This window comes from Castor canadensis, chromosome 9, assembly GCF_047511655.1.
Source record: "Castor canadensis chromosome 9, mCasCan1.hap1v2, whole genome shotgun sequence".
In the NCBI taxonomy this organism is placed as follows: Eukaryota; Metazoa; Chordata; class Mammalia; order Rodentia; family Castoridae; genus Castor; species Castor canadensis.
In genome coordinates, this window is record NC_133394.1 from 39,777,524 (window position 1) to 39,802,297 (window position 24,774).

General features: G+C 32.3%; 1 protein-coding gene across 11 annotated transcripts in view; it reads right to left on the reverse strand.

Annotated features, from left to right (window-relative positions):
- The window catches only part of Tbck (TBC1 domain containing kinase), a 229,759-nt gene that overhangs the window by 133,945 nt on the left and 71,040 nt on the right, over positions 1-24,774 (reverse strand). For all 11 annotated transcript variants that reach the window (XR_012435639.1, XM_074041488.1, XM_074041489.1 and 8 more), the window contains 8 exons: positions 21,933-21,982; positions 21,627-21,756; positions 17,491-17,589; positions 15,397-15,459; positions 14,442-14,568; positions 13,305-13,355; positions 11,925-12,008; positions 4,643-4,728 (listed from right to left, as the gene is read on the reverse strand). Coding sequence is in view for 10 of the 11 variants with exons in the window: in XM_074041488.1 (XP_073897589.1) it covers positions 4,643-4,728; positions 11,925-12,008; positions 13,305-13,355; positions 14,442-14,568; positions 15,397-15,459; positions 17,491-17,589; positions 21,627-21,756; positions 21,933-21,982 (690 nt within the window). In the remaining variant the exon portion in view is untranslated. The remainder of the gene's footprint in view (positions 1-4,642; positions 4,729-11,924; positions 12,009-13,304; positions 13,356-14,441; positions 14,569-15,396; positions 15,460-17,490; positions 17,590-21,626; positions 21,757-21,932; positions 21,983-24,774) is intronic.

Here is a 24,774-nt window from a genome sequence, read left to right on the forward strand (position 1 = left end):
CTTTTCTGAAGGTTAAGATATATTCTCAATCTCCTCATTTCTCTATGTTTGCACAAATATACTCAGTAGTAACAGAACCATTTTGTAGAGGGCATACAGAAATATATGCAAATTTCTAATACTCATAGAGGCATTAAAATGTCACACATGATTAGAGAATTACTATTAATTAGTGGCTAAACACCAGAGACACTTGGCATTTGTCATGTTTGGACATTTCTACTTCACAGGGAGTTTTTTTTTCTCATCCCATATGACTTCTGAGTGTCTACAAGATTATTCACACTACACATATAAATTAATATTACTTTCCTAATAACATTGCTACTATTGCAGAGGTTTTGCAAGAATTTACATGAAAATGTCTCACTAATTTTAGGAGTGGAGTCACTAATAGAGAAGAAAGCATATATAGAATAAATATATCAAAGTTATTGAATTATTGAAGAATTTAGTCACTCTGCATAACAATGCATTTAAAGAATATCAATGAACCCTTTACTCAGATTTAACAAGCATTAACATTTTGCCATACTTGCTTCAAAAAAATTTAGCTACAATAGTATGTTGCCCATAAAATGGAAGTTAACATGTACCACTCCTCAACTCCAATTCTTTCTTTTTAATGTTACATTATGGCTTTCTATAAACCTAATAAGAATTCTTTCCTAGACAAATTATAAACATGACATTTTATATAAGGTTTTGATTTACATTAACTCCACATAGCCACCCTATTATATTAAGATTACTTATTCAATAATGCTTTATTTTCTAATTGCTTTATAGAGCCATCTCTGTTAGATACAAAGTTCCATATCTGAGTGGATCTGTTTTGGTTCTCCAGTTTTACTAGTTCATATTAATATAACAACATGAGTTTCTTTTGGTTAATATTTGCCTAGCATATGTTTTATTCTGTTTTTTTTCAGCATGTAAAATATGCTCTTTATTTTTTCTTTTATTTTATCGTTTTTACATTTATTTACATAGGTATACATTGTTGGTGCCACCTCACCTCCCCAACTCCCACTTTCAGGCAGAACCTGTTCTTCCCTCTTCTTCTCCAATTTTATTGAAAAGAGAACTCAAGAAATCTTCCTGATCAATATATTTTACAATTTTATCTCTAATAAATAGCATTTAAAGATGAATTTTTAAAATACAACCTAAAAATCTCCTTTAATAGGCGTTTAGTTCATATGCAATTCTTTCTTTGTTCTTGGGTTTTTAAAAATTGCTTGACTTTTATTTGCTTACCCCTCCCCCCAGTGGTTTAGAATTATACATATTCTTTCTATAGTTTTGAGATAGCATCTCACTATGTAGTCCAGGTTTAAAGCCCCAATCTTCCTGCTTAGCCTCCAATGTGTAGGGATTACAGGGATGAACCACCATGTCTAGCTTTCTTTCTATACTTTAAATTTTTAACATGAATCCTTGAACGTCTGAATTTCTTATAAGCAGACTGACCTTTCTTCTGGGCTATCTTTTCAAATATGTTTGCACTAAAAAACAGTCTTGCAAAACAAAGATAAACTCTCCCTTTGAAGAAAGGGCAAATTTACTCACAGACTTAGAAGGAAAAGAATCTCATTCTATTCTCTCCAAGAACAGAGGGAAGGCATGTTTACTGCCCACTTTAAATTTTATGAATCCCAAATCTCATGTTTCCTCTCCTCGAATGCAATCCACTGCATTGGTAGGAATCATCTGGGCCCTCCATGTTGTTTCTATGGGATTTGAGAGTAAGGGGAACCAAGACACACCTCAATGCTCCTGCTGCTTGTTCTGTGAGTGATAAAGTCCTTTACCTGTGAACAAGACATCTTATGATTTCTTCCAGTGTTCAGAAAACAGTAATGGACTAATTTATAAACTTCCAAGCAGGGTAAAATCAAGTCTAAGATCTGAAAGGATTCCTCACTTAATATGTAAATACAAGAAGCATATTATCTTCCCCTGAAAAATAACGCAAACATACTACAACAATTTTTAAACTTATTTTCCTTCTACTCTTATCTTTCATAAGATATTATTAGCTGCTATTGTTATCGAGAATTTTAATTCAACCTTACTAGTAGATCTTCCCAAATTGGCTTAATATATAAATATTTAATGATTTAATTTCTTTTGGGGGGGGCAATATTGGGGTCCTTATGCTTGCTAGGCAGGTGCTCTACCACATGAGCCACTCTGCCAGCCCAATATATAAATATTTAACAATCATTGTTTATAAACTGAAAGGATTTGATATTGAGAGAGGGTGGCAGAGTGACACATGATAATCATTTACTGTGTTCACATTATTATGTTTTAACAATGTTTTTGCTTACCACTGCTTCTACATCAAATTATTCAGAATTCAATACTCTGGTTAACCAAAAGATTAATCATTTTTCCTTCCATGTTTTCTTTCTGAATACCACCCATGTTCAGAGTCGTCTAAAGATTTTATCAGACTATTTTTATAATTCCATTCACATTAGTTGATATAAATATTCTCTGCCAATTCACAACACTAGATTGATGTAATTTTCTTTGAAGTGCTGTACATACTTTAGGTGGTTTTAAGAGCATTCTTAAAAAATAATTACTCCCTTTTTCAGTCTGGATTTTAGTATTACTATTGTTTCTTTCCTCAAAAATATAATATCATTGCCTACTTGGCAATCAGTTCATTGATAATTTCTTCAATTCTAGTCTTAATCTAGTATTGTATAATATCTCATGCTTATAACATGAAGGCAGAAATTCAAATAAAATTTATATAGAAGATATATACAAAATGAGTAACTAATACAATGATATGTACATTAGTTAATTTCTTTTATGAAGTTTCTTATCTCTAATCACAGGACCTGTCTTTGTATTCTCTGGTCAGCTCAGATCCTGAATTTGTTCTTTTTAAAGTACTTATTTAATAAGTTTTGTACTCAAAAGTTGCTTCTCCAATTAATACTTAATATTTATATTTAGTGCTATTATAAACATTTCCCATACATTAGTTGAATGTTAATATAAGCATATTCCAATCTAACCTGTCAATATGCCATCTTCAGGATGTAAGCTTTTCAAAGGAAAAATCCCAATCAGGAAACAAAGAAAATCTCTACCTCAAAAAAACACATATTTTGAGACTTATAGAAACCTACAATACCGCAGTTCAATAATCTTTTATCTTTTAATTTAAAAAATCAGTTACTGATTTTTTTATGTATAAAAGCATTATATAAGCATTTTCAAATTGAGGCTCACAAAATCAACTTACTGGTTGTAAAAAAAATTTAAATATAATAGGATACATTGTATGTAGGAAGCATAAAACATGCTGAGTAAAACTTGTTTCAGCTACACACGTGCACATAAGCACTCCCAATTTTGGTGTGTCTTGAATCTCAATATGAAATGTAGTTTCTTTCTATGCATTGTAGGAAAAATTGTGTTCTACTTATAAACATCACTGTGTAGCATACATCAAATTTTTATATTATAAAAATAATCACATGTGAATTGAAAATGATTTAAAAACTGGACTTAACTCCCACACAAAAAAGTAACCATAAACTCTAACCCAAGAAAATCATAACTAATAATCTCAAGGATGGTCTTTCAACTTTTCCTACGTATATGTACATATACACAGCTCTTTTATGAAAATGAGATAATGCCATAAAAGTATTTTACAAACTGCTTTTCTAAGACAGGGCAGGGCATGGTGGCTTATGTCTATAATGCCAGTTACTTGGGAGGGGGAAATAGGAGATCACAGCTCTAGGCCAGTAGGGCAAAAAAGATAGTGAGCCCCTATCTCAAAAACACAAGACAGACATGGTAGATCATGCCTGTAATCCTAGCTACAAGGAGGTGGAGGTAAGAGGATCCTGTCCAAGGCTGGCCTGGACAAAAGCACAAGACCTTATCTAAAAAATAAGAAAGCAAAAAGAGATAAGAGAGTGGCTCAAGTGGTAGAGCACTTGAATAGCAAGTGCCAGGCCTTGACTTCAAACTCCAGTACTGACAAAGTAAAAAATGCTTCCCTTACTTTAGTGAAATATAGCCTGAACATTATGTCATCTATCAATAATTTTAATATATTTCTGAAAAATTATGATTGCTTGAGAGAAGGTGGTTAAAGTTAAACTATTGAACAAGCCATTTATTCACAGTCTTAAGAAAGTTAAAAGTAAAATATTACACCAGATTCCCTTACATCTCTAATTACAATTCCCTCCCCAAATATGTAACCACTGTGTGTATCTTTCACTTTCATTTGCTGTTTTATTTTATTTTAGGATATTTATGGAGTATAATGTGATACTTTGGTATACATTTATCCAATAGCTTTTTATTTTATTTATTTATTTTTTAAGATAGGGTCTCACTATACAGCCCAGGCTGGCCTCAAACTCAAAATCTCCTGCCTCAGTCTATTGAGTGCTTATATTAAGAGGAACTTTCCTTTTATTTAAGGTCAGAATATGAAAGGTGACCACACAAACATAAGAGTATGACTAATAGCAGTAACTTGTTCAGATATGAACTTCTTGTGACAACAACAATTTTAAAAAATCTCCCTTCTGAGCTGTCAATTCTTGCTTTTCTTTTCACCTCACGTTCTGTGAATGCACTGAGTACTTACATCAGGAATGAAGCCGATCTCATTGAGATGATTACTCAGCTCTGGGTCATGGAATGCAATCATCTGAGAGAACACAGTCAGGTACTCTGCAATGACAACAGAGTTCAAGACAATTATCATTTTTACAAACCACTTCAGAGACATTAAATATAAATTACAGTTTAATTTACAGTTTGAATGAGAATTTAATTTCTCTGTGAAGCAAAGATAATTTAATAATTTTGTTTTGTAGCTGGGTACCAGTGGCTCACACCTGTAATCCTAGTTACTCAGGAGACAGAGATCAGGAGGCTTGCAGTACAGAGCCAGCCAGGGCAAACAGTTTGTGCGATGATATCTCGAAAAATCCCATCACAAAAAAAGGCTGGTGGAGTGGCTCAAGGTGTAGGCCCTGAGTTCAAGCCCCAGTACCAGAAAAAAAAAAAAAATCAAGAATTTTGTTTTGTTACTATTTTAAGTCACTTGTTGCTAATGATTAAGTATACAAAAAAGTACACCACACTTATTTTTTACCTTCATAACTATCAGTTAGTTGTGAGTCACAGATTATACACACAACAAATGTTTTCCTATTAAATTGTACAAATCCACTTTCTGTGATATTTCATCTTTTACATTTACTAAATGTTCAAAAATTGTAACAAATCCTTAAATAAGGAGCATTATGAGATAAGCAGTCACAGAGAAATTATGCCTCCAATGTGTTTATGTGCAGATTCAGACTTCTGCTCTACTTTTAACTCATTCCATCTAGGAGTCTGCACTTGGCCTGTTTAGGAGTAAGAATCAACATTATGTTAACAGAAAGTAGGCACATGATAGGCAACTAGAGATATCTTTTGTTTGATTCTAATCCTATCCTAATTCAGAGCATTCAACCTGAATGTGAAATATATTATTTTCCTCATTCTTTCAATAAAGTACCATTCTTACCAACTTACTATATACTAACCTAAGCACCATAATGATAACAATGTATTCCAAACCAAGTAACTTTCACCCATCAAAAAAACCAAAATTAATACATATTTCAATGAGCACAGGTTCTTTTATTTCTTTTTGAAATTGAAATCACAATAACTTGATGAAAGTTTTCCCTTAATTAATAATATGAGCTCTCTCCTTCAATAAAGTTACATCTATGTTTCAAACCAATTACCTGGTGGAATTAGTCTTTAAAACAGTGTTTGCTTTATCAGTTCATTATTTTTAATATTTCAAGAAATAGTACTAAACAAGTAGCCTCTCTATTTTTCTCAACTAAAATTTTGCTTCTACTGATCATGTACATTTTAGTTATTTGCCAATAATAAGCAAAGTCACATGTTTTCTAAAGAACAGCATCAAGGCAAAAGTAAAAAAAAATGTATACAATGATAAAGCTGAACCACATTACTGCACCAATATGAATCTTTATTCATGCTAGATAAAGAAGTATTAAAGAAGCACCTTTTCTGATTGTTGCTTATTCCACTGCGACAGAACTCATTCTATCTACCCATTTTCTCACTTTTTCCTCTTAGGTAAAAAAAGGTATAATTTCCATTAACTTCAAAAGTTACACACCAAACTGAAGACCCAGGACATGTCTGAGAGCCCCAGGGAACTTTTGGGTTTAACATTTCTTTACCTTTTTTTCCCCTCCTAATTAGTGGTGGTAGATTTATAGTTCAAACTTATCCAGAAGCCAGAAGTATGCAACATCAGCCATCATAAGCAGTTAATTGTATATTGATAAGTATACAGTTAAATGCATCATTCATTCTAAACCAGAAATTCATGCCTCAGGCAATTCTCCCCAGTTATGCTCTAGTTTATTAAATATCATTCTTATTTGACTCTGATATAATTAGTTACTAAGTGGATTTACATGGTTAATTAAGGCTCTACTGAAGCGACCTAATCCATCATAGAAACATTTTCCTTGCATTCTGCCAAATAGTGAAGGCTGAATTTATATGGTATATACTATAACTGAGCATGCAGGCACTCTCACACAGATATACACATTTTTTATATTATTATAGATTTTATTTTGCTTCAAATATGTAAATATAATTTTAAAAGTTGGCTAACCTTTGATAGCACAGAACAGAGATATAATATGGCCTCTTACAAAGATTTCTTTTTAGCTGGGTACAATGGCTCATGCCTGGAATCCCATCTACTTGGGAGGCAGAGACAGGAGGATCATGGTTTGAGGACAGCCCAGGCAAAAAAGTTAGCAAAACCCTATTTCAATGATCAAGCCAGGTACATGCCTACAACCACAGTTACACAATGAGACAGCATAGGTGAGATCACAGTTCAAGGCTGATCCAGGCAAAAAAGCACAAGACCGTGAAAAATAAGAGCGAAAAGGGCTGGGTGCATGGCTAACATGGTAGAATGCCTGCCTAGCAAATGCAAGTCTCTGAGATCAAAACCCAGTACCAGATTTCTTTTGTTCAAGGGGATATATGACAGAACTTATCAGCACCACATCATAATTCAGGTTATTACAAAAAACCATTTAAACTCCCAAGAACTTAAAAAAATATAATGCATATATCCATTGATTTATAGATAAAACTGTAAGAATTTAAGGATATCTATAGAGAAAGAGACCATTGGGCAGAATAAAACAAGGGATAGCATGGCTGTAACTTTAATATGGACTCTTTAAGGAAATACCAGAATGCTGTCAAAACACTGTAATTATGACATACTGTATGACAAATATAGGAACCTAGAGTAAAAATTATTTTACAGATAGTATTGTGTAACCTTTAAGTAACCTATATATTGGTAAATGCTATTCAAATTTTAAAAATAAAGGTATTTATGAGTTTCCCTTAAAACATCAAGTATACTTTTTTACACTATTGCACAAATCATATTTAATATAAATTTTCTGCATTTTAATAAAACATAATACTTTTTAATTTTTGAAATAAGATACACAATGAAATAAAATTGTCCTTTCCCTTCAAATTTCCCTGTATTAAAAAACTCTTGTTCTCCTTTAAAATGACTTCTTTCTTTATTACACACCTTAGAACTGCCAATGAATTTGGTATAAGAATTTCATATAATGCTATCATATTTTTGTGCAGTTGCTTACAAATAAGCCATCTGTTTTTTAAAAAAAAAAGTCACATGCAGAGATGAAATTTCAGAAAGCTGTACACTGGGTATCTTTGCTTTTCTTTTCTGAGGAGTTTTTCAGTTTTTACTCTTTTAGCTGGGGAAAAGAAGAGATGAACAATAATGGGTGATGGATTTAAAACAAATGGTTTCCTCTCCTCATAAGTCAGAAATGGTACTCTCAATTATGTAACAATTTTTTATTTTCTATCGGCCTATTAGCTTACCTTGCAGATAATAAATAGAGATAAATATGCAAAGAGATGTCAGGTGTAGTGGTACACTTCTGTAATCTCAGTATGCAGGAGGCAGAGGCAGGAGGATTGAGAGTTCAAGGTCAGCTTGGCCATCTACCAAGACTCTACCTCAACCCTACCTCCTTCCCACACAGGAAAAAGGGTAGAGAGTCACAAAGTTCTTGTTCAATAAGAACTGCCCAATCTAACCATTTGGTGATATGTTGACACTTTCAACTTTAAAACATCCTATAGTTAGTCAACCTAGCTATTTGAGGTACTACATTGAATGTTACGGTCATCACTGTAAAGGTCACATTATCCTTTCCCTAAAAGAATTTAGAAAAATACAAGGTAAACAAAAAATTGGAGAATTTTATTCTCTTAACTTCTCAGATTTATATGGTATCTGTATTTTCTATTCTGACTTATAGCAACCTTATTTTCCAAGTGTGAATATGCCTTAATTTTGTGAAACAGTACACAAATATGTTTAATGTTGTGCCCAAATTTCACTGGCAAAATTTGGGCAGTCTCTTTTTTCATGGGCCAGAAACTGACATCCCCCTCATAGACTCATGGCCCTGTTCAGCAAGTTGTAAAAACTGTTTCTCAATACTAATCAACAGATCCCTTCCAAATTCCTCTATCTTCTTCATTTCAACTGGTTTCTGAATCTTAGAGTAATTTTAGTAATCTTAGATAACCTAGAGGACCAATTCTGAGATTTTAAAGCAGCATGTTACTTTAAATGTTCCTGTATATTTCTACTCTTCAAATGCATACCAATGTGCTGGTGGTAATTAGACGGTGACAAAAGTCATAATTACAATGCACTTAGGCCAGAAGATAATTAAATTTAAATTTCTTATGTCTTAAAAATGTCTTTATGTAACAAGTTAATAGAAACAAGGTTTAAGAACTGGGTGTCTTAGTTAAAGAAATTAATGTTCTACTGATGTTTAAAAGGAAAGGTACTTAGATTCATGAGTATATAAATATTGCACTTAAAATAGACAAATATTTAAGTTCTTTGAGCGTATAGTTATAAAAACAGAATTTTTTCAAAGAGCAATTCAAGACACTATTGAATACAGAAACTTTTTAAGTGAATATGCGATTCTATAATTAGTTTGTCAGTTGATAATTTCATATGACTTAAGATTTTCCCCAGAATATGTGGAGAACAAAGTGTGCAGGTGCCAATCAAAAACAGTTACTTTGAACTTTTAATGCTTAAAACACTCAAAACAAAGAGGAGAAAAAAAAACAACAAACAGGGATAGTGGTAAAATGTGGCCTATTTCTAATTTCAGTCTAAAATAAACATTTTGAAAAAACAAAAAGTAAACCATTGTTCTTCAGTGACCAGTAATCAATAGATGGTTTCAGCTCCTTCTTTTGCTCCCTGTTTCTTTCTTTGGTGCCCCCAAACCAGATTTGACTTCTGTCCATTTTACTAACCCATTTTGCATGTTTTTAGTAAAGTGTTCTTCCTTGTTCTTTGTCTTAAGAATTTCATTCCTCCTTTTACCAAGCAAATCCCTACACAAACTTCAAGCTTATTAAGCATCTATTCTTTTATGAAACCTTTTGATAAAGAAAAAATAAAAACAAACCTCTCCACTTCTTGCTCTGTGTTAATATAATAGAAGTATATTGTATTATTAGGATGTGACTAATTATTTTCACATTTATTCCCCATATCTTGGTATGAAATCCCTTGGAAAAGCATCGAAGGTTACTCTTAGAACATTGATCCCATAATCAATGCATGGCACAGAGCCAGTGCAATTATTAAATTAACTGATAGTATTAATGCTTCATATTTAACATGTATGGTCCGTCTAAAAACCGAAGAAATGATTTAAAACAACTTTTCCCAAGCAACTTGTCCATTGTTGCTTGGGAAAATATACATGCTACATTTTCAGCATAATATTAAAGAACATTTATTGTGGCTTAAAAAATTCAAAGCTAATGATCAAAGAAAAATATCAAAATATCAAAAAAAAATTTAGAAATGATAACAAAATAACACAAATAAGCATTAGATTTTAGTGGTCTTTTAATTATGTCAAATGTTAAAATATATTAGTAATTAGTGAATTAAGTCAAAGTTTTTTTTACCTTTCTGCCATGTCTCCTAAGTCACGTTATGTACAATATAGTGTCACCTTTATTTTCATAAATTAAACACGATCTTGTCTTGCTTTTTTGCAACTAAGCCTTTAAAAGTGTGTGAAAGAAGACGGTAGTAGAAAACTGGATATGTACATGTAGAACACTGAAACTAGACTCCTATCTCTCACCATGTTAAAAAAACATTTCAAATGGACCTAAGATATAAATGTTAAATGTGGGGGGTGTGGAGCAGGGGGAGAGATGGCCCAAATAATGTATGCATATATGAATAAATGAATAAACAACAAAAAATGTTAAAACTGAAACTTTGAAGGGATGATAGGAAAACATAAGGAAACAGTAAAAGATACAGGTGTAGGGAAGGACTTTCTGAATAGGACTCTAATTGCTCAGGAAATAGAGCAAGAATTAATAAATAGGGTGCATCAAATTAAAAAGCTTCTGCACATCAAAGACACCAATTACCAGAATTAAGAGACAACCCACAGAATGAGAGAAAAATCTTTGCAAGCTATCTACTGGACAAAGGACTAATATCTGTAATATAGAAAAAGCCCAAAAAATTAAATAACAAAGGAAAAATAATCCAATTATTAAAAGGCAAACAAACTAAAGACAGTTCTCAGAAGAAGTACAAATGGCCCACAAACAAATGAAGAAATGTTCATCCTTAGCCATAAAGGAAATGCAAATTAAGACAAAGACACTAAGATTCCACCTCCCAGTCAGAATAGCTATCATCAAAAAAAAAAAAAAAAGTGAGGATGTGAGAGGAGAAACCCTTAGCAGTGTTGGTGGAAGGTAAATTAGTGAGGCCAGTATGGAAATCAATATTAAGGTACCTTAAGGAACTAAAAATTAGAACTGCCACATGATCCTGCTATACCACTCATGGGCATATATCCAAAGGAAGGTAAGTCAGCATACAATATAGACATCTGCACACCTACGTTTATAGCAGCACTAATCACAATAGCTAAGCTACAGAATCAGCCTAAGCGCCCAACAACTGATGAATGGACAAAGAAAATGTGGTACATATACACAATGGAATATTAACTAATCACACTAATCACAATAGCTAAGCTATAGAATCAGCCTAAGTGCCCAACAACTGATGAATGGACAAAGAAAATGTGGTACATATACACAATGGAATATCATTTAGCAATAAAGAATTATGAAATTACATTGCTTGTGAGAAAATGGATGGATGGAACTGGGGAGCATCATTTTAGTGAGATAAGTCAACCTCAGAAAGACAAATATTGAAATATAGCATATTTTTGCTCACACATGGAATCTAGAACTAAAAAACAAAACAAAACAAAATAACAATATAACAGGATTATAAAAGGGGGACTGTTTGGGAATGAGAACCAGTGGGAGGGGAAAGGGAAAAAGTTGAGAGTGATGAGTGAATTTGATTAAAATTCTTTACAATAATGCATGTATTTTAATATCACTATAGGCTTGCTCCATGGTGAAGCTTTTTCTGGGCAATTTTAATCACAAGAGAGACAAAGAGCAGTATCTTAATTTCTTATGTTACCATGTCTGCATGTGAACTCAACTGTTAACAGATATTAAACATTTATTATGAAATACCATAACTGCTTGTGGAACGGGAAGAAAGACAAACTTTCTCATCTCTCTTCATGGGTTTTAGTGATGAACCATCATCATATTTTATTGGGTCATAAATTTAATTAAGTACTGGTTATAATGACAGGAGTACTTTCCCTGCAAAAAGGCAAGAAAATATATTTGCTTACCTTGTATTACATGTGAGTTGTCTTTCAAGAAGAAGTTATATAGGTATTTGGGAATGAAAGCAGACATACAGGCATAAGCCAAAGCTAAGGAAGAATAAGGCAGATAAATAATTGGTTAAGAGGGTAAACAACCTACTGCCATTCAATCTGCATACATTCTTTGAGCTTACTATTAACAACAGTTATGGTAATAAGTGCTTTAATCACAAAATTAAGGTGGGGGAAAAGCATCTGCTATTTAAAATATAGAATAGTTTAGACAACAAAGGATAACTCTCCCTATAACTTCCATTTCAAATTACTATGCAACCATCATACCATAATAATAAAAACCTTAATTTCCTGAACTTTATCATTAAAAAATATTCTACACATAATTGTTATTAATACAAACCTCAAAATCCTTAATTACTACTGATAGAAACAAGTGTCTGAGAACTCTGGACTTAGGACTACTTGTTGTAATCTGTACTTTCAAACACAGATCACTCATTATTCTTGATCAATGAGTAATAATTGGTTGGTCCTAATTAAACATAACAAAAGCTCTAATCTAGATAAATGAGTGAGAATAGCAGAGAATAGTGAATTTTAAAAACCATCCAAACAGAAAAATTTTAGTTCATTGGGATAATGCTTTGTCTATTAAATTCAAAATACCTAAAAATTCTAACATGAAATAGAATCTGAAAAGGAGGCAATTTGAGATTAATGCAGTATATAATAACATGCTTTAAACTTGATAATTGATGATTTGCACCAATTGAACATAACAAATACTTGTTGAAAAATCTACTATAAAATGTATTATTACAGAGGGACAGAGAACAAAATAAAAAACCCCCATTGTTAAAAAGACAGCTGTCAAAAAAGGGTTGCAACATAATATATACATAAACAGAATACAAAATAGATATAAGATATTTTTCCTAAAATACAAAGGGCTGTATGGGTTCAAAAATGAGAATAAGTTTTCATTAAGATGTGTTTAAAATGGTAAGATTTTGGGTTATAAAATTAGGGAGAAATGCAGCCAATATTGATTTCTTTAGAAATTCTTCAGAAAATATACTTAGAGTACAACTAATTTCTAGAGAAGTCAGAATCTTTCCCCAAGTTTCATAAGTATTGTCCTCAAGGAAGGTAAATGAATTTAGAATTATCAGTCCAATTCCCACCAAATCTCTAGTCACAACGGAAATGCTTCAGTTATAAATTAACCTTCTGCAGCCTCTAAAATGAAAGTAACAGATTACTTCACAAAAATCTTATAGTATCTACAAGATATAATATAAGAACCTTAAAACAAAAACTTTCATAAGTGAATCAAATGTTTTAGAAACTATGTACAATGATTATTTCAATGACAAAGAGGCTTACCTTCATTATTGAAATTTAGATACAGGAATGGAGCACAAAGTGAGTCAAGACCTGATGCAGGGAAGTTGAGACAAAGGAGAAAGAAGAACAAATTTCACAGAATATAGATATATACCTCACTCAGTTCTCTGTATTACCTCCAAATTATAAGTACTATCCATCTGGCTGTGGATTCACTCATGAGTTACTGTCCTTCTTTCATGAGGAATAAACTATCAGGTCTGGCACACAGTAAATGTCCAAAAATATCAGTTGTTATTATAAATTTTATTACAAGTAAAGAATAAAACAGAAACAGAAAAATGTAAAAACGCTAGAATGCTTTGAATATGGTCCTCATTTCAGACCCCAACTATGTGATCTTGGCAATAATTTAACATCTTCTGATATGTTTTCTCACTTACAAGATGGGTTTTCATTTGCCTTTCCCAGATGCTGTCATGAAGCACGAATAAGCCTACTTACAGTGTGTTAGGAGGATACAGAGCTCCTCTGAAATGTACCGAGCTAGGAAAAACAATAGCTTTCTTTTAAGTATACCCAGTAAGATGGAAAATTCAAATATTAAAACAACTGCCTATTGGCAAACATTTAAAAATAGGGCTGGCTGAAATAACTTTCTCATTGATTCATTTATTAATGATCACAAAGATAATAATGGCAAAAACTCAAAATTCATTATTTGAGGAAGTAAAGATACTAGTGGGGATAATAAACAAAATGAGCAGTTTATAGTATTATTCTTTAGTTTAATTCCTAATAAAAATAGTAAGCTAAAATTCTGAATCTGTTAAACTGTAAAAATCTCTACTAGCCCCAAATTAATTATGTAATAAAATCATTTTATTATTTGTATAAGCACTAAAATTATATCAATGATTATGCAAGCAAAAATGTTGTTTTCCTTTTAATATGATTGCAAATGTTTAATTATAAATATCATATTTAAATGATAGCAATAAGGTATTTAGAAAACATTTGAAAAATATTCTCATAACCCTCTCAAAAATGAATCAGATGTTTAGTGTTCACTTTTTTCAAAGTGAAGAATACTTGATATTAAGTTTTAAATTTAAAAACTGACATAAAATAAGCTCCTAGTACTTGAAGAAAAGTCTTAATAAATAAAAAAGTTACCTTGCCAATACACAAGATCAGGATGCGAGACCACCCAAGCTTTCAATACACGCCGAAATTTTGCATGACCTTCAGGGGATGATAAAAGCTCATCATACTGATGGCAGCGGGGAATGTCCACCTCGATCTGTAAACAATAAACTAGTCATCCTTAATAAACCCCTAACCCTATTCGTTAAAAGGAGCAGAAAATATAAACTTTAGAATATTATACCTTCATAATTTAACTGCCTAAAGTTTCTGAATGTTTTATTAACTCTCTGGAAAGACCAAAAACATCATGTGGATACTTAAATAGGGAAATGGACCATTTCTTTGGAAAAGGTATGTGTTAATACAGTTTTCAATAATACCTTCTTTCATCAGCAGCCTTAAATAAAGGGCAAATGTTTTCAGGTGAAGAAGTACGGTGTTTTTTTGTTTTTGTTTTGGCATTATGAGGTTTGAACTCAGGGCCTTGCAATTGCTAGGCAAGTACTCTACTATCTGAGCTACATGCCAAGCCCTCTTTGTTTCAGTTATTTTTTCAGATACAGTATCAAGTTTTTGCCTAGGCTGCTCTCAGACTATGATTCTTCTACTTATGCCTTCTGCATGGCAGGCATTATAGTTGTTCACCACCATACTCAACTTATTTGATAAGATGGGGTCTTGCTAACTTTTTGCCCAGGTTGGCCTCAAACTCCCATCCTCTTGACTTCTGCCCTCTGTGTAACTAGGTTATAGGCATGAGCCACCATGCCCAGCCTACAATTGTTTATTAAACAGGCTATTCAACCAAAAGTCCTTTAAAGTGTTGTTCTAACTCACTAATTTCTCTGCATAAGAGTTACACATTTTCTAACGCCCTATGAATTTGGCAATGGCTAAGAATTCACAATAAAAGGAAGAAAATGTTCTCATGCTTTTTAAAATTTTTGGCAGAGTTATCTTAGATTGCTTAAGAAAATCTTACTTGTCTATCCGTAGGAATTGGAGTATCTTTATCTATTGCATCGTACTTGGCATGAATAGCTCCCTGCAAAAATATAAAACAAAATGTTAATTTGTCATATGCTTAATAAAACTGATGATGCAAGTTGATTATCTCCTGTCCTAAATTCTTGGGACCAAAAGTGTTTCATATTTTGGAGTTATTCCAATTTTGGTGTATTTGCATAAACTTTACTGGTTGAATATTCCTAATCTGACAATCCAAATCCAAAATTCTTCAAAATTCACAACTTCTTGAGTATGATATCAGCATTCAATAATTTTTACATTTTGGAGCACTTCAGCTTTCAGATTTTTGGATTAGTGATGCTCAATAGGAAAATACTTCTTATAAACATCTATTTTTGAAAACCACCCCAACTACATGGAAGTATATTGAAACCCCAGTTAGCCCTCAACTTAAGAGAAATTCTCTGCATCTCTGACAACATATGGCATAGGTCTATGATAAATAGCCATTTGGCATGCTGTGAGGCAGAATTTTGGATTGTACACGTCAAAGGACAATGTCCTGCATAAGTCACTTAGATTTTGTTGTCTTCTAGTTGGTATTAACTCATTGGTAGCAATTTCATAAAGAAACAAAACTTTTTTGGTAGGGAGGGTCATCCTATAAGACATTTTTCTGTTTGAAATTAAAGGAAAAATAAACCTGTTCAAAAGAATAGTAATTTAGTACCAGGAAAGAGAAGTTTGGGATAGAGTGCACATCGTGTAATTATAGAAACACTAGGGACTAATGGCATATTTACATTTTTTCTGTTATACTGTTACCAAAGAATATCTGAATAAGTTACTTCAAATTTTGGTCATATTCTGTAGAACCAAGCATGACTACAAATCTTATTTTTCCGGTTTTTCATCATGGCAGAGAAAGAGCCAGGAACTTGGTGACATTAGCTGCTGGATTAATTTCTTTGCAACATCTATTTAATGAGAGGCTTGTATAACCTCTTGGACATGAGTATTATCTGGTTTTACAATATTAATGATTAATACATGCAATGGAACAATAGGAACAATAAACAAACTCAAAGAAATTTGTAGACTCTCATCAAGGGAATGAGGAATGAAGAGAAGAAATTCTTCCAATACAGGACTAAAAAGGATTAATAATAGCTAAAGAAACTGAAATGGTAGTAAATAACTATATGAGAATATAGGAAGACAGGATGAAAAAGAAATTCATTACAAATGAAAAAAATAAGGCATTGATTCAGATAAATTGTTCAAGAAAACAAAGATGGTCTGGTGCTGCTGGCTCATGTATGTAATCCTAGTTATTCAGGAGGCAAAGATCAGGAGGACCATGGTTGGAAGCCAGCCTGGGGAAAGCTAGACCCTGTCTCAAAAATACCCAACACAAAAAGAACTGGTGGAGTGGTTCGAGAGGTAGAATGCCTGCCAAGCAAGCATGAGGCTATGAGTTCAGACTCTAGCACTATCAAAAGACAAAAAAAGGCAAAGATGCTATATTTTACTCAGAAGCATGATCAAAGTAGACTATTTGTGCCAAAAGGCACTAAAGTAGGTTAGTGATTTTGAAGAGGCACAAATAGGATCAAAAGATTTCTCCAAGTTTGGAACCACTTTTAACTAGGAAGTCATATTCAAAAAGGAGCACACTTCATTAGCAGGACTATACATTTTTTGTTGTTCACTTTTTGAGACAGGATCCTGCTCTATAGCCCAGCCTGGCTTTAAACTCATGATCCTCCTACCTCAGCTTCCCTAATGCTAGAACTACAGACATGTACCACCACTCCAAGCTTGTAACTGATTTATAATATAATCTTATTTTAAAATCAATCATCAAGATTATTTTCTAAGGGAAGCATTAAATAAATTATTAAACAGCAAAAATCTAACAAGTCTCCAATTATATTTTTCTATTCTATTTTCATGCATTTCTTCTACTTAAAATTGTCAAATATTCTAATGTTCAGATTTTGCTATATAATTTTTAATAGCTTAAAAATGTATGGAAAGTACTATAGCTTTAAAATTCTTTCTTAGCATTATTAATCAATTGCTAACTTTCTCTTTTCTTTCTTACCTCAACTCCCAGAAGAGCAGCCCAGGTTAAACCCCTCATAAGAGGAGGAATGTCAATTCTTGCTTCTTTCCAAATTTGATTTTTTTTATATGGATAAGCCTATAATACGAAAAAGAAATGAAAAATGCTAAAATTTTTTTTGAAACTCAGCCCCAAAGAATCAATACCCCAACGAAGAAATGGGCACATGAATGAAACAGGGAATTCTCAAAGGAAGTGGAACAAATGGCCAGTAAATACATGAAGAAGTGTTCAACTTCTCTGGTGATAAAAGAGATGCAAATCAAAACAATACTTAGATTTCATCTCACCGCAGTTAGAATGGCCATAATCAAGGATAATAACAACAACAAATGCTGGCAAGGAAGTGGCAAAACAGGAACCCTTATACACTGCTGGTGGGAATGCAAATTAGTTCAACCAGTATGGAAAGCAGCATGGAGATTCCTCGAAAAACTAGAGAGAGAACTGCCATATGATCCACTGATACTACTCCTAGGCATCTACCTAAAAGAACATAAGACAGGATACAGTAGAGACACCTGTACACTGATGTTCACTGCAGCACTATTCACAATAGCCAAGTTTTGGAAACAAGCCAGGTACCCTACAGCTGACGAATGGATCATAAAATTGTGGTACATACGTACAATGGAGTATTACCCAACCACAAGGAATAAAGATTTGGAGTTTGAAGGTAAATGGATGCAATTGAAGGACATCATGCTAAGTGAAGGTAGTCAGGATCAGAAACACAAAAGACGTATGTTTTCTCTCCTATGTGGAAGATAGATCCAAAGATAAACATATACACAAAAACAAGCATGATCATATACAAACTCAGATGTAGAACATGTTTGTAACAGTGGAATTTTCTATTGAACTTGGGGAAAGAGGGAAAGGAAAAGAGAATGATAGAGTATCAGTAATATTTCATACCATAAGAGGTGAAGGTAGAGAATATAAGGATATGTCTTGAAAGCTGTTGAAAAACGAGAGGTGGGAGGTAATGAGGTAAGGGAGAACATTCAAGGGATTGAACAGAACAAAATAAAGCACACTCACAGTGGGCACACATTGAGACACCCCTTTGAACATCAACTTAAATATTAATAATGAAAACTAGGACTATAGTATATGTTTGGTTGATGGACTTCAAATACCTATATGAAACAGAACTATAAAACCTCTTGCAATTGCTTTAAGTGGGGTGTGGAGGGGTCTGAAGGGGAGAGACAATGGGGGCAATGTAAAAAATGTACACACTAAGTCTAATCAGAATTGTCACTATGAATCCCATCCATATAATGAATACATCCTAATAAAAATTTATAATAAAAAAGAAAAACATCATAATTAGTACCCTTTTCAACCATAATACAATAAAACTAGAAATCAATCACTAGAAAAACTTTGAAAACAATACAAATACATAGAATGCAAATACTATACTTGTCTACCATCAAAGCATAAATGAAGAAATTAAGAAGGAAATAAAAATATTCTCAAAATAAGTGATAATGGAAAACAACATGGCAAAATTTATGGGATATGATGAAGTCAGTACCAGCAGGGAAGTTTATAGCAGTTAATAACTATATCAAACAAGCAGGAACACCTCGAATAGACAACCAATCATTGATCCTGCAGAATTAGAAAATCAAGAACAAACCAAATACAAAATTGGAAGAAAAAGAATAAAGATCAGAGATGAAATAAATGAAATAGAGATAAAACAACAATGTGAATGATCAATGGAATGAAGACTTGTTTCTTTGAAAAAATAAGATTGGTCAATGCTTAGCTAGCTGAAGAAAATAATAGAGAAGACTCACATAAAGTCAGAGATAAAAAGTGACACATTATAACTGATGCTACAGAAATACAAAAGATCATTAGAGAGCATTATGAAAAGATGTAATTCAATTCATTCAATAACAAGGAAGAAATGGAAAATTTGCCTCTGTAAGAGTGAATCTTCTCATGAAGAAACAGAAAACATGAACATAACAAGAAACAAGACTGATTCAATAATAAAAAGGTCCCTATTAATCAAAAGCTCAGTACCAGATGTTTGTATTCTCCCAAATATGTGAATACCAATTCTTTTAAAATAAATTTTTAAAAATCAGGGAGTAAGAATTACTCCAAATACACTTTATGAGGACAGTATTACCCTGATACTAAAATTTAGAGAAGTAAACAATAAAACTACAGACCAATATTCCTGGTAAACATAGATCCAAAAACCCTCAAGAAAAAGCCAGCAAACTGAATCCAACAGCACTTTGAAAAGACTCACCAAGATCTAGTGAAATTCATCTTAGGGATATAAGGATGATTCACCACACACAAATCAATAAATGGGATATACTTTATTATCACAATGAAGGACAATAATCATATGATCATATCAATACATGCAGAACAATTTTTGTCAAATTTAACAAAAGACTTTCAACAAATTAGATATGCTACCTCAACACAAAAAGACCATGTATAAGCCCAAGGCTAACATCATACTGAGCAGGGAAAAGCTGAAAGCTTGCTTTCTTTCTAAGATCTAGAATAAGATAAGAATGTCTTATTTCACTAATTTTATTCAATATAGCACTAGATTGAAAGGAGGAAGTCAAATAGTAATTGTTTGTGGAAGACATGATCCTATATATACAAAACTACAAAGATTCCTCCAGAAAACTACTAGAAGTAATGAACTAATTCAACAAAGTTGCAGTATACAAAATCAACATACAGAAATAAGTAATAATTATTTATGTCTGCAATGAATTATCTGGAACAGAAATCAAGAAACAAAGCCCATTTATAGTAGGTATAAAAATATCTAGGAACAAATTTAACCAAAGAGGGAAAGATCTCTGTAACATTGCTGAAAGAAATTAAAGAAGATACACCAAATAATGGAAAGGTATTCCATGTTCATGCATTAAAGAATCCATATTGTTAAAATGTCCACATTAACCAAAGCAATCTACAGATTCAATAGAATTTCTATCAAAGTAACAATGGCATTCTTCACAGAACTACACCCAAAGTGTGTATAAAACCATAAAACATCCCACAAAGCCAACACAGTCTGAGCACAAAGAACAAAGCAGATGTCTTACACTACCTGAGTACAAAATATGACATGATCTCACTCATAGGTAAAATCAAAAAATGTTCATAGTAGTCAAGAGCAGATTAGTGATTTTTGGAGGCTAGGAAGTATAGTGGTAAGGGAGGGTTGGAAAAGGATGGTCAATGGGTACTAAATTACAGTTAGGTAAGAGAAATAAATTCTGGAGTTCTATTGCATGGTAGAGTGTCTATTACTAATAATACATTACATAATTCAGAAAAGTTAGAAGGATATTGAACGTTTCCACTACAAAGAAACAAATGCTTGATGAGATAGATATTATTACCTTGATTTGAAAATCATATGATATATAAATGCACTGAAACATCCCAAGGTAAATATATATAGTTTTATGTATCAATAAAAAATAATACAAAGAGAGCTGGTGGAGTTGCTCAAGTGGTACAGTACCTGCCTAGCAAGCATGAGGCCCTGAGTTCAAGACCCAGTTCAATCCCCCAAAATAACAGCAGTAATAAAAAGGAAATGAAGAGGGGGACGGGGGAAAAATGACCCAAACAATGTATGCACATGTGAATAGATGAATAATAATAAAAAAGAGGAAATGAAAAATATCTAAAATTATAAGTGTTCAAGTATTTATAATCACCAGGTCTGGTTTTATTTATGTAAGTAAGCAATGCAATAGACCTATAACCCTCTCCAAAACTTTAATGTAATCAAAAAGAGAAGCTTATTCTACCTAACTTTAATATTTACTCTCTATTTTATACTCTGTGCTTATCTTTTAAAAGGAAGGATATTAATCATTTCTCTAAGATGATTTTGCACATATTCTCACATTTTGTTTTTACTTCTTAATTTTAATTACTATGAACTTGTTCATTTTTTTGTAGTTAAAGAACATTAATCAGAAGAGATAAGTTACTAGAATTAGTCTTCTGATGGCATCAATATTCCCTACGAATGATCAGCATCTTAAAAAGAGAGGATTGTGTATGGGCCATCACCAATGCTTTACATGTTAAAATACCTTTAGCAGCCTGTCAAAGAGAATAATTCTGTTTAACTGGTACTCGGTGTCCCTCTCTCTGATGATTAAAGGAAGTGTGGCAGCTGCAGACAGCTCATTATTGCTGTTTGAATGAGGTAAATTAGACTGGCTGTAAAAGAAGAACAAAAGTAAAAATATTCATAAAGATAAAACTTCTAATAAATTGAAGTACCACTCTCTAAATGTTTTATTTAGGAAATACTTTTCAAGGAAAATGTAAAAAACATCTTACAAATCTAATACAAACAGAAAAGAAAACTGTAAAATGAGATTATATATACTTACTCATCTTCAAGTAAGGGATAAAATGCTTCTCCACCAACATCTTTTAATCTCTGTGAATTTAAAGACAAAATATTTATATATGGCAGCATACTCATCTGTATTTAAAAGGAAACATAATGTAAAAACTGACACCATGCAGGACAAATACCAAGAGTCTATACCAAGGCATATCAGATTCAAAGGCAGAAAAATCAATGGGAAATCATGAAAGCAACCATGGATGGGAGCACTTAATTATAGAGGAACAACTACCTTGGGTTTCTCTTAAGAAATCATGCAAACAAGAAGAGAAGGAAGTAAAATGTTTAAAGCACCAAAAGAAAATCTTAACCTCGAATTCTGTATCCACATGAAATTATCTTTAAAAAGTGAGGGAGAAATAAAAATTTCCTCAAAGGAGAATTGAGCAAATTTGTTGTCAATATACCTGCCTTACAAGAAATGCTCTTCAAGGAGAAGGAAAACAATAGAGGTCAGAAATTTGAATCTACTTAAAGAAAGCAGGTATTTAAAGAAGGAATAATGTATATTTATTTTTCTTATTCTTAATTATCTAAATGATAACTTTGTTTAAAATAGTAATTCCAATAATATATTCCTATGGATATATAACCTATGGATAAGTGAAATGACTGACAGCAATGTAATAAGGGATGGGACAAAGAAACTGATGATATACAGTTATAAAATAACTGCACTGCTTGAAAGCATAGAAAAAGTGAACTTATATCAATTATTGATATACACTGTATACTCTATGTCAAACACTAAGAATACACTCTAAATATAATTGATAAGCTAAGAAGAAGAGAAAATGGAATCATGGAAAATGCTCAATTAAAACAACAGAAATCAGAAAAACAGTAAAAGGTGCAAGTAGCACTAATAGTGACAGTAAAAGGCAATGGACAGAAAACAGTTTATAGTTGGTAGAAATTAACTTAAAATATTAGTAATTAAATAATTAAATGTGAATGATCCCAATATAGCAACTAAAACACAGATTACCAGTATGAACAGGAAAACAAGACCCAACTATATGTTGTCTACAATGAACCCACTTTAAGCATAAAGACACACACATGTTAAAAGATAAGGGAATGGAGAAAGATAATACAATAACAATAACCAAAAGAGATCTGGAATATTTATATTAATTTTAAACAAATCAGACTTCAGACTAAGAACAACTATAGTACGTATGAAGTCCTGAAAAGACACAATCTACAAAAACTCACAGGCAAAATAATCTGAATAGATGTATACCTATTGAATAAATTGAATCAATAATTAATCATCATCTTATAAAGAATGCATCAGGCCCCAGATGAGCTCACATTTAACAAAGAAATTATAGTAATTTCTTCTAGAAAACAGAAGCAAGCAAATACTACCAAACATTCTCTGAGTACAGCATTATTCTAATACCAAAACAGACAATGACATTACAAGAGAGGAAAACTGCAGACCGATATCTTTCATAAACATAAACATAAATATTCTCAGAAAAATATTAGCATTTGAGTCTAAACAATGTATAAAAATAACTAAAACCCAGGTGCTGGTGGTTCACGCTTTAGGATTACAAGCTGAGATCAGGAAGCTGGTGGTTCAAGGTCAGCCAGGCCAAGGTCAGTTGGCAAGAACCCATCTCAACAGAAAAAACTGAGTGTGATGTCACATGCCTATCATCCCAGTGATGACAGGACTTTTAAAATAGGAGGACTGCAATCTGACCTGAGCAAAAAATAAGATCTTAGCTCCAAAATAATAAGAGCAAAAGAACTGGAGGCATAGCTCAAACTATAGAGTGCCTATCCTACAAGTGCAAAGCCATGAGTTCAAACACCAATACCATAACCCCAAGAGAAATTTATTTCAGGTACACAAGGTTGGTTCAATATTCAAAACTCAATTCATGTAAACCATCACATCCACAGGTTTTTGCATCATATCAACACATGCAGAAAAACCCCTGACAAAATTCAACATCTATTCTTGATTAAAAATTCTGAACAAATTAAAAATAGAGGGAAACTTCCTCATCTCGATAAGTATCATCTATACAAATCTAAAGATGACATAATAATAAAAAAGTAGATGCTTTTCTGCATGTTTTTAAAGGCCTTGAAACAAACACAGAATTTAAAATATGATGTTCAAACAAAATAGAAAACTTGAATAGACATTCAATTATATAATTGTGATTATATAATCACAATTAAGTACACCCAGGATAGGATGGAGCCCTAATCATATGGTTTTATAGCTAACTCCTATAAAATATTCAAGAAACAGATATATGTAGTCTTCCAGAAAATAGAATAAAATGTCATACACTCCTATTCATTTTATGTGACTATTATAGCTTTGATACTAAATCATTTAGATGGAGCAAAAAAGAGCAGAAACTCATAAGCTCATCACATATATGAACAGAAATGCAAGAATTCTAAATAAAATATTAGAAAATAAAATAAAAATGTATAAAAAGAGAAATACAAATCACAGTCAAGTAATTTTTATCACAAAAATAAAAACATGGCTTAAAATTTGGAAGTATAATTAAGCACATTAAAAGAATAAATAAGAAAACATGGTTTACCTTAATATAGTATAAACAATAAATAAAATTCAGTATCAGTGTGTAATGAGAACTCAATTCAAACTCAGAATAAAAGACTTCAATAACTTAATGCAACACATATCATACTTGATGATGAACTATAAAAGCAATTCTTTTAAAACAAAAAATGAGACAAGGATGCTTAATATTTCTATTCAATACTGTAATAGGCCATCAGCAGAAATGATGACAAAGATGAAGTAATGAATAGTTAAG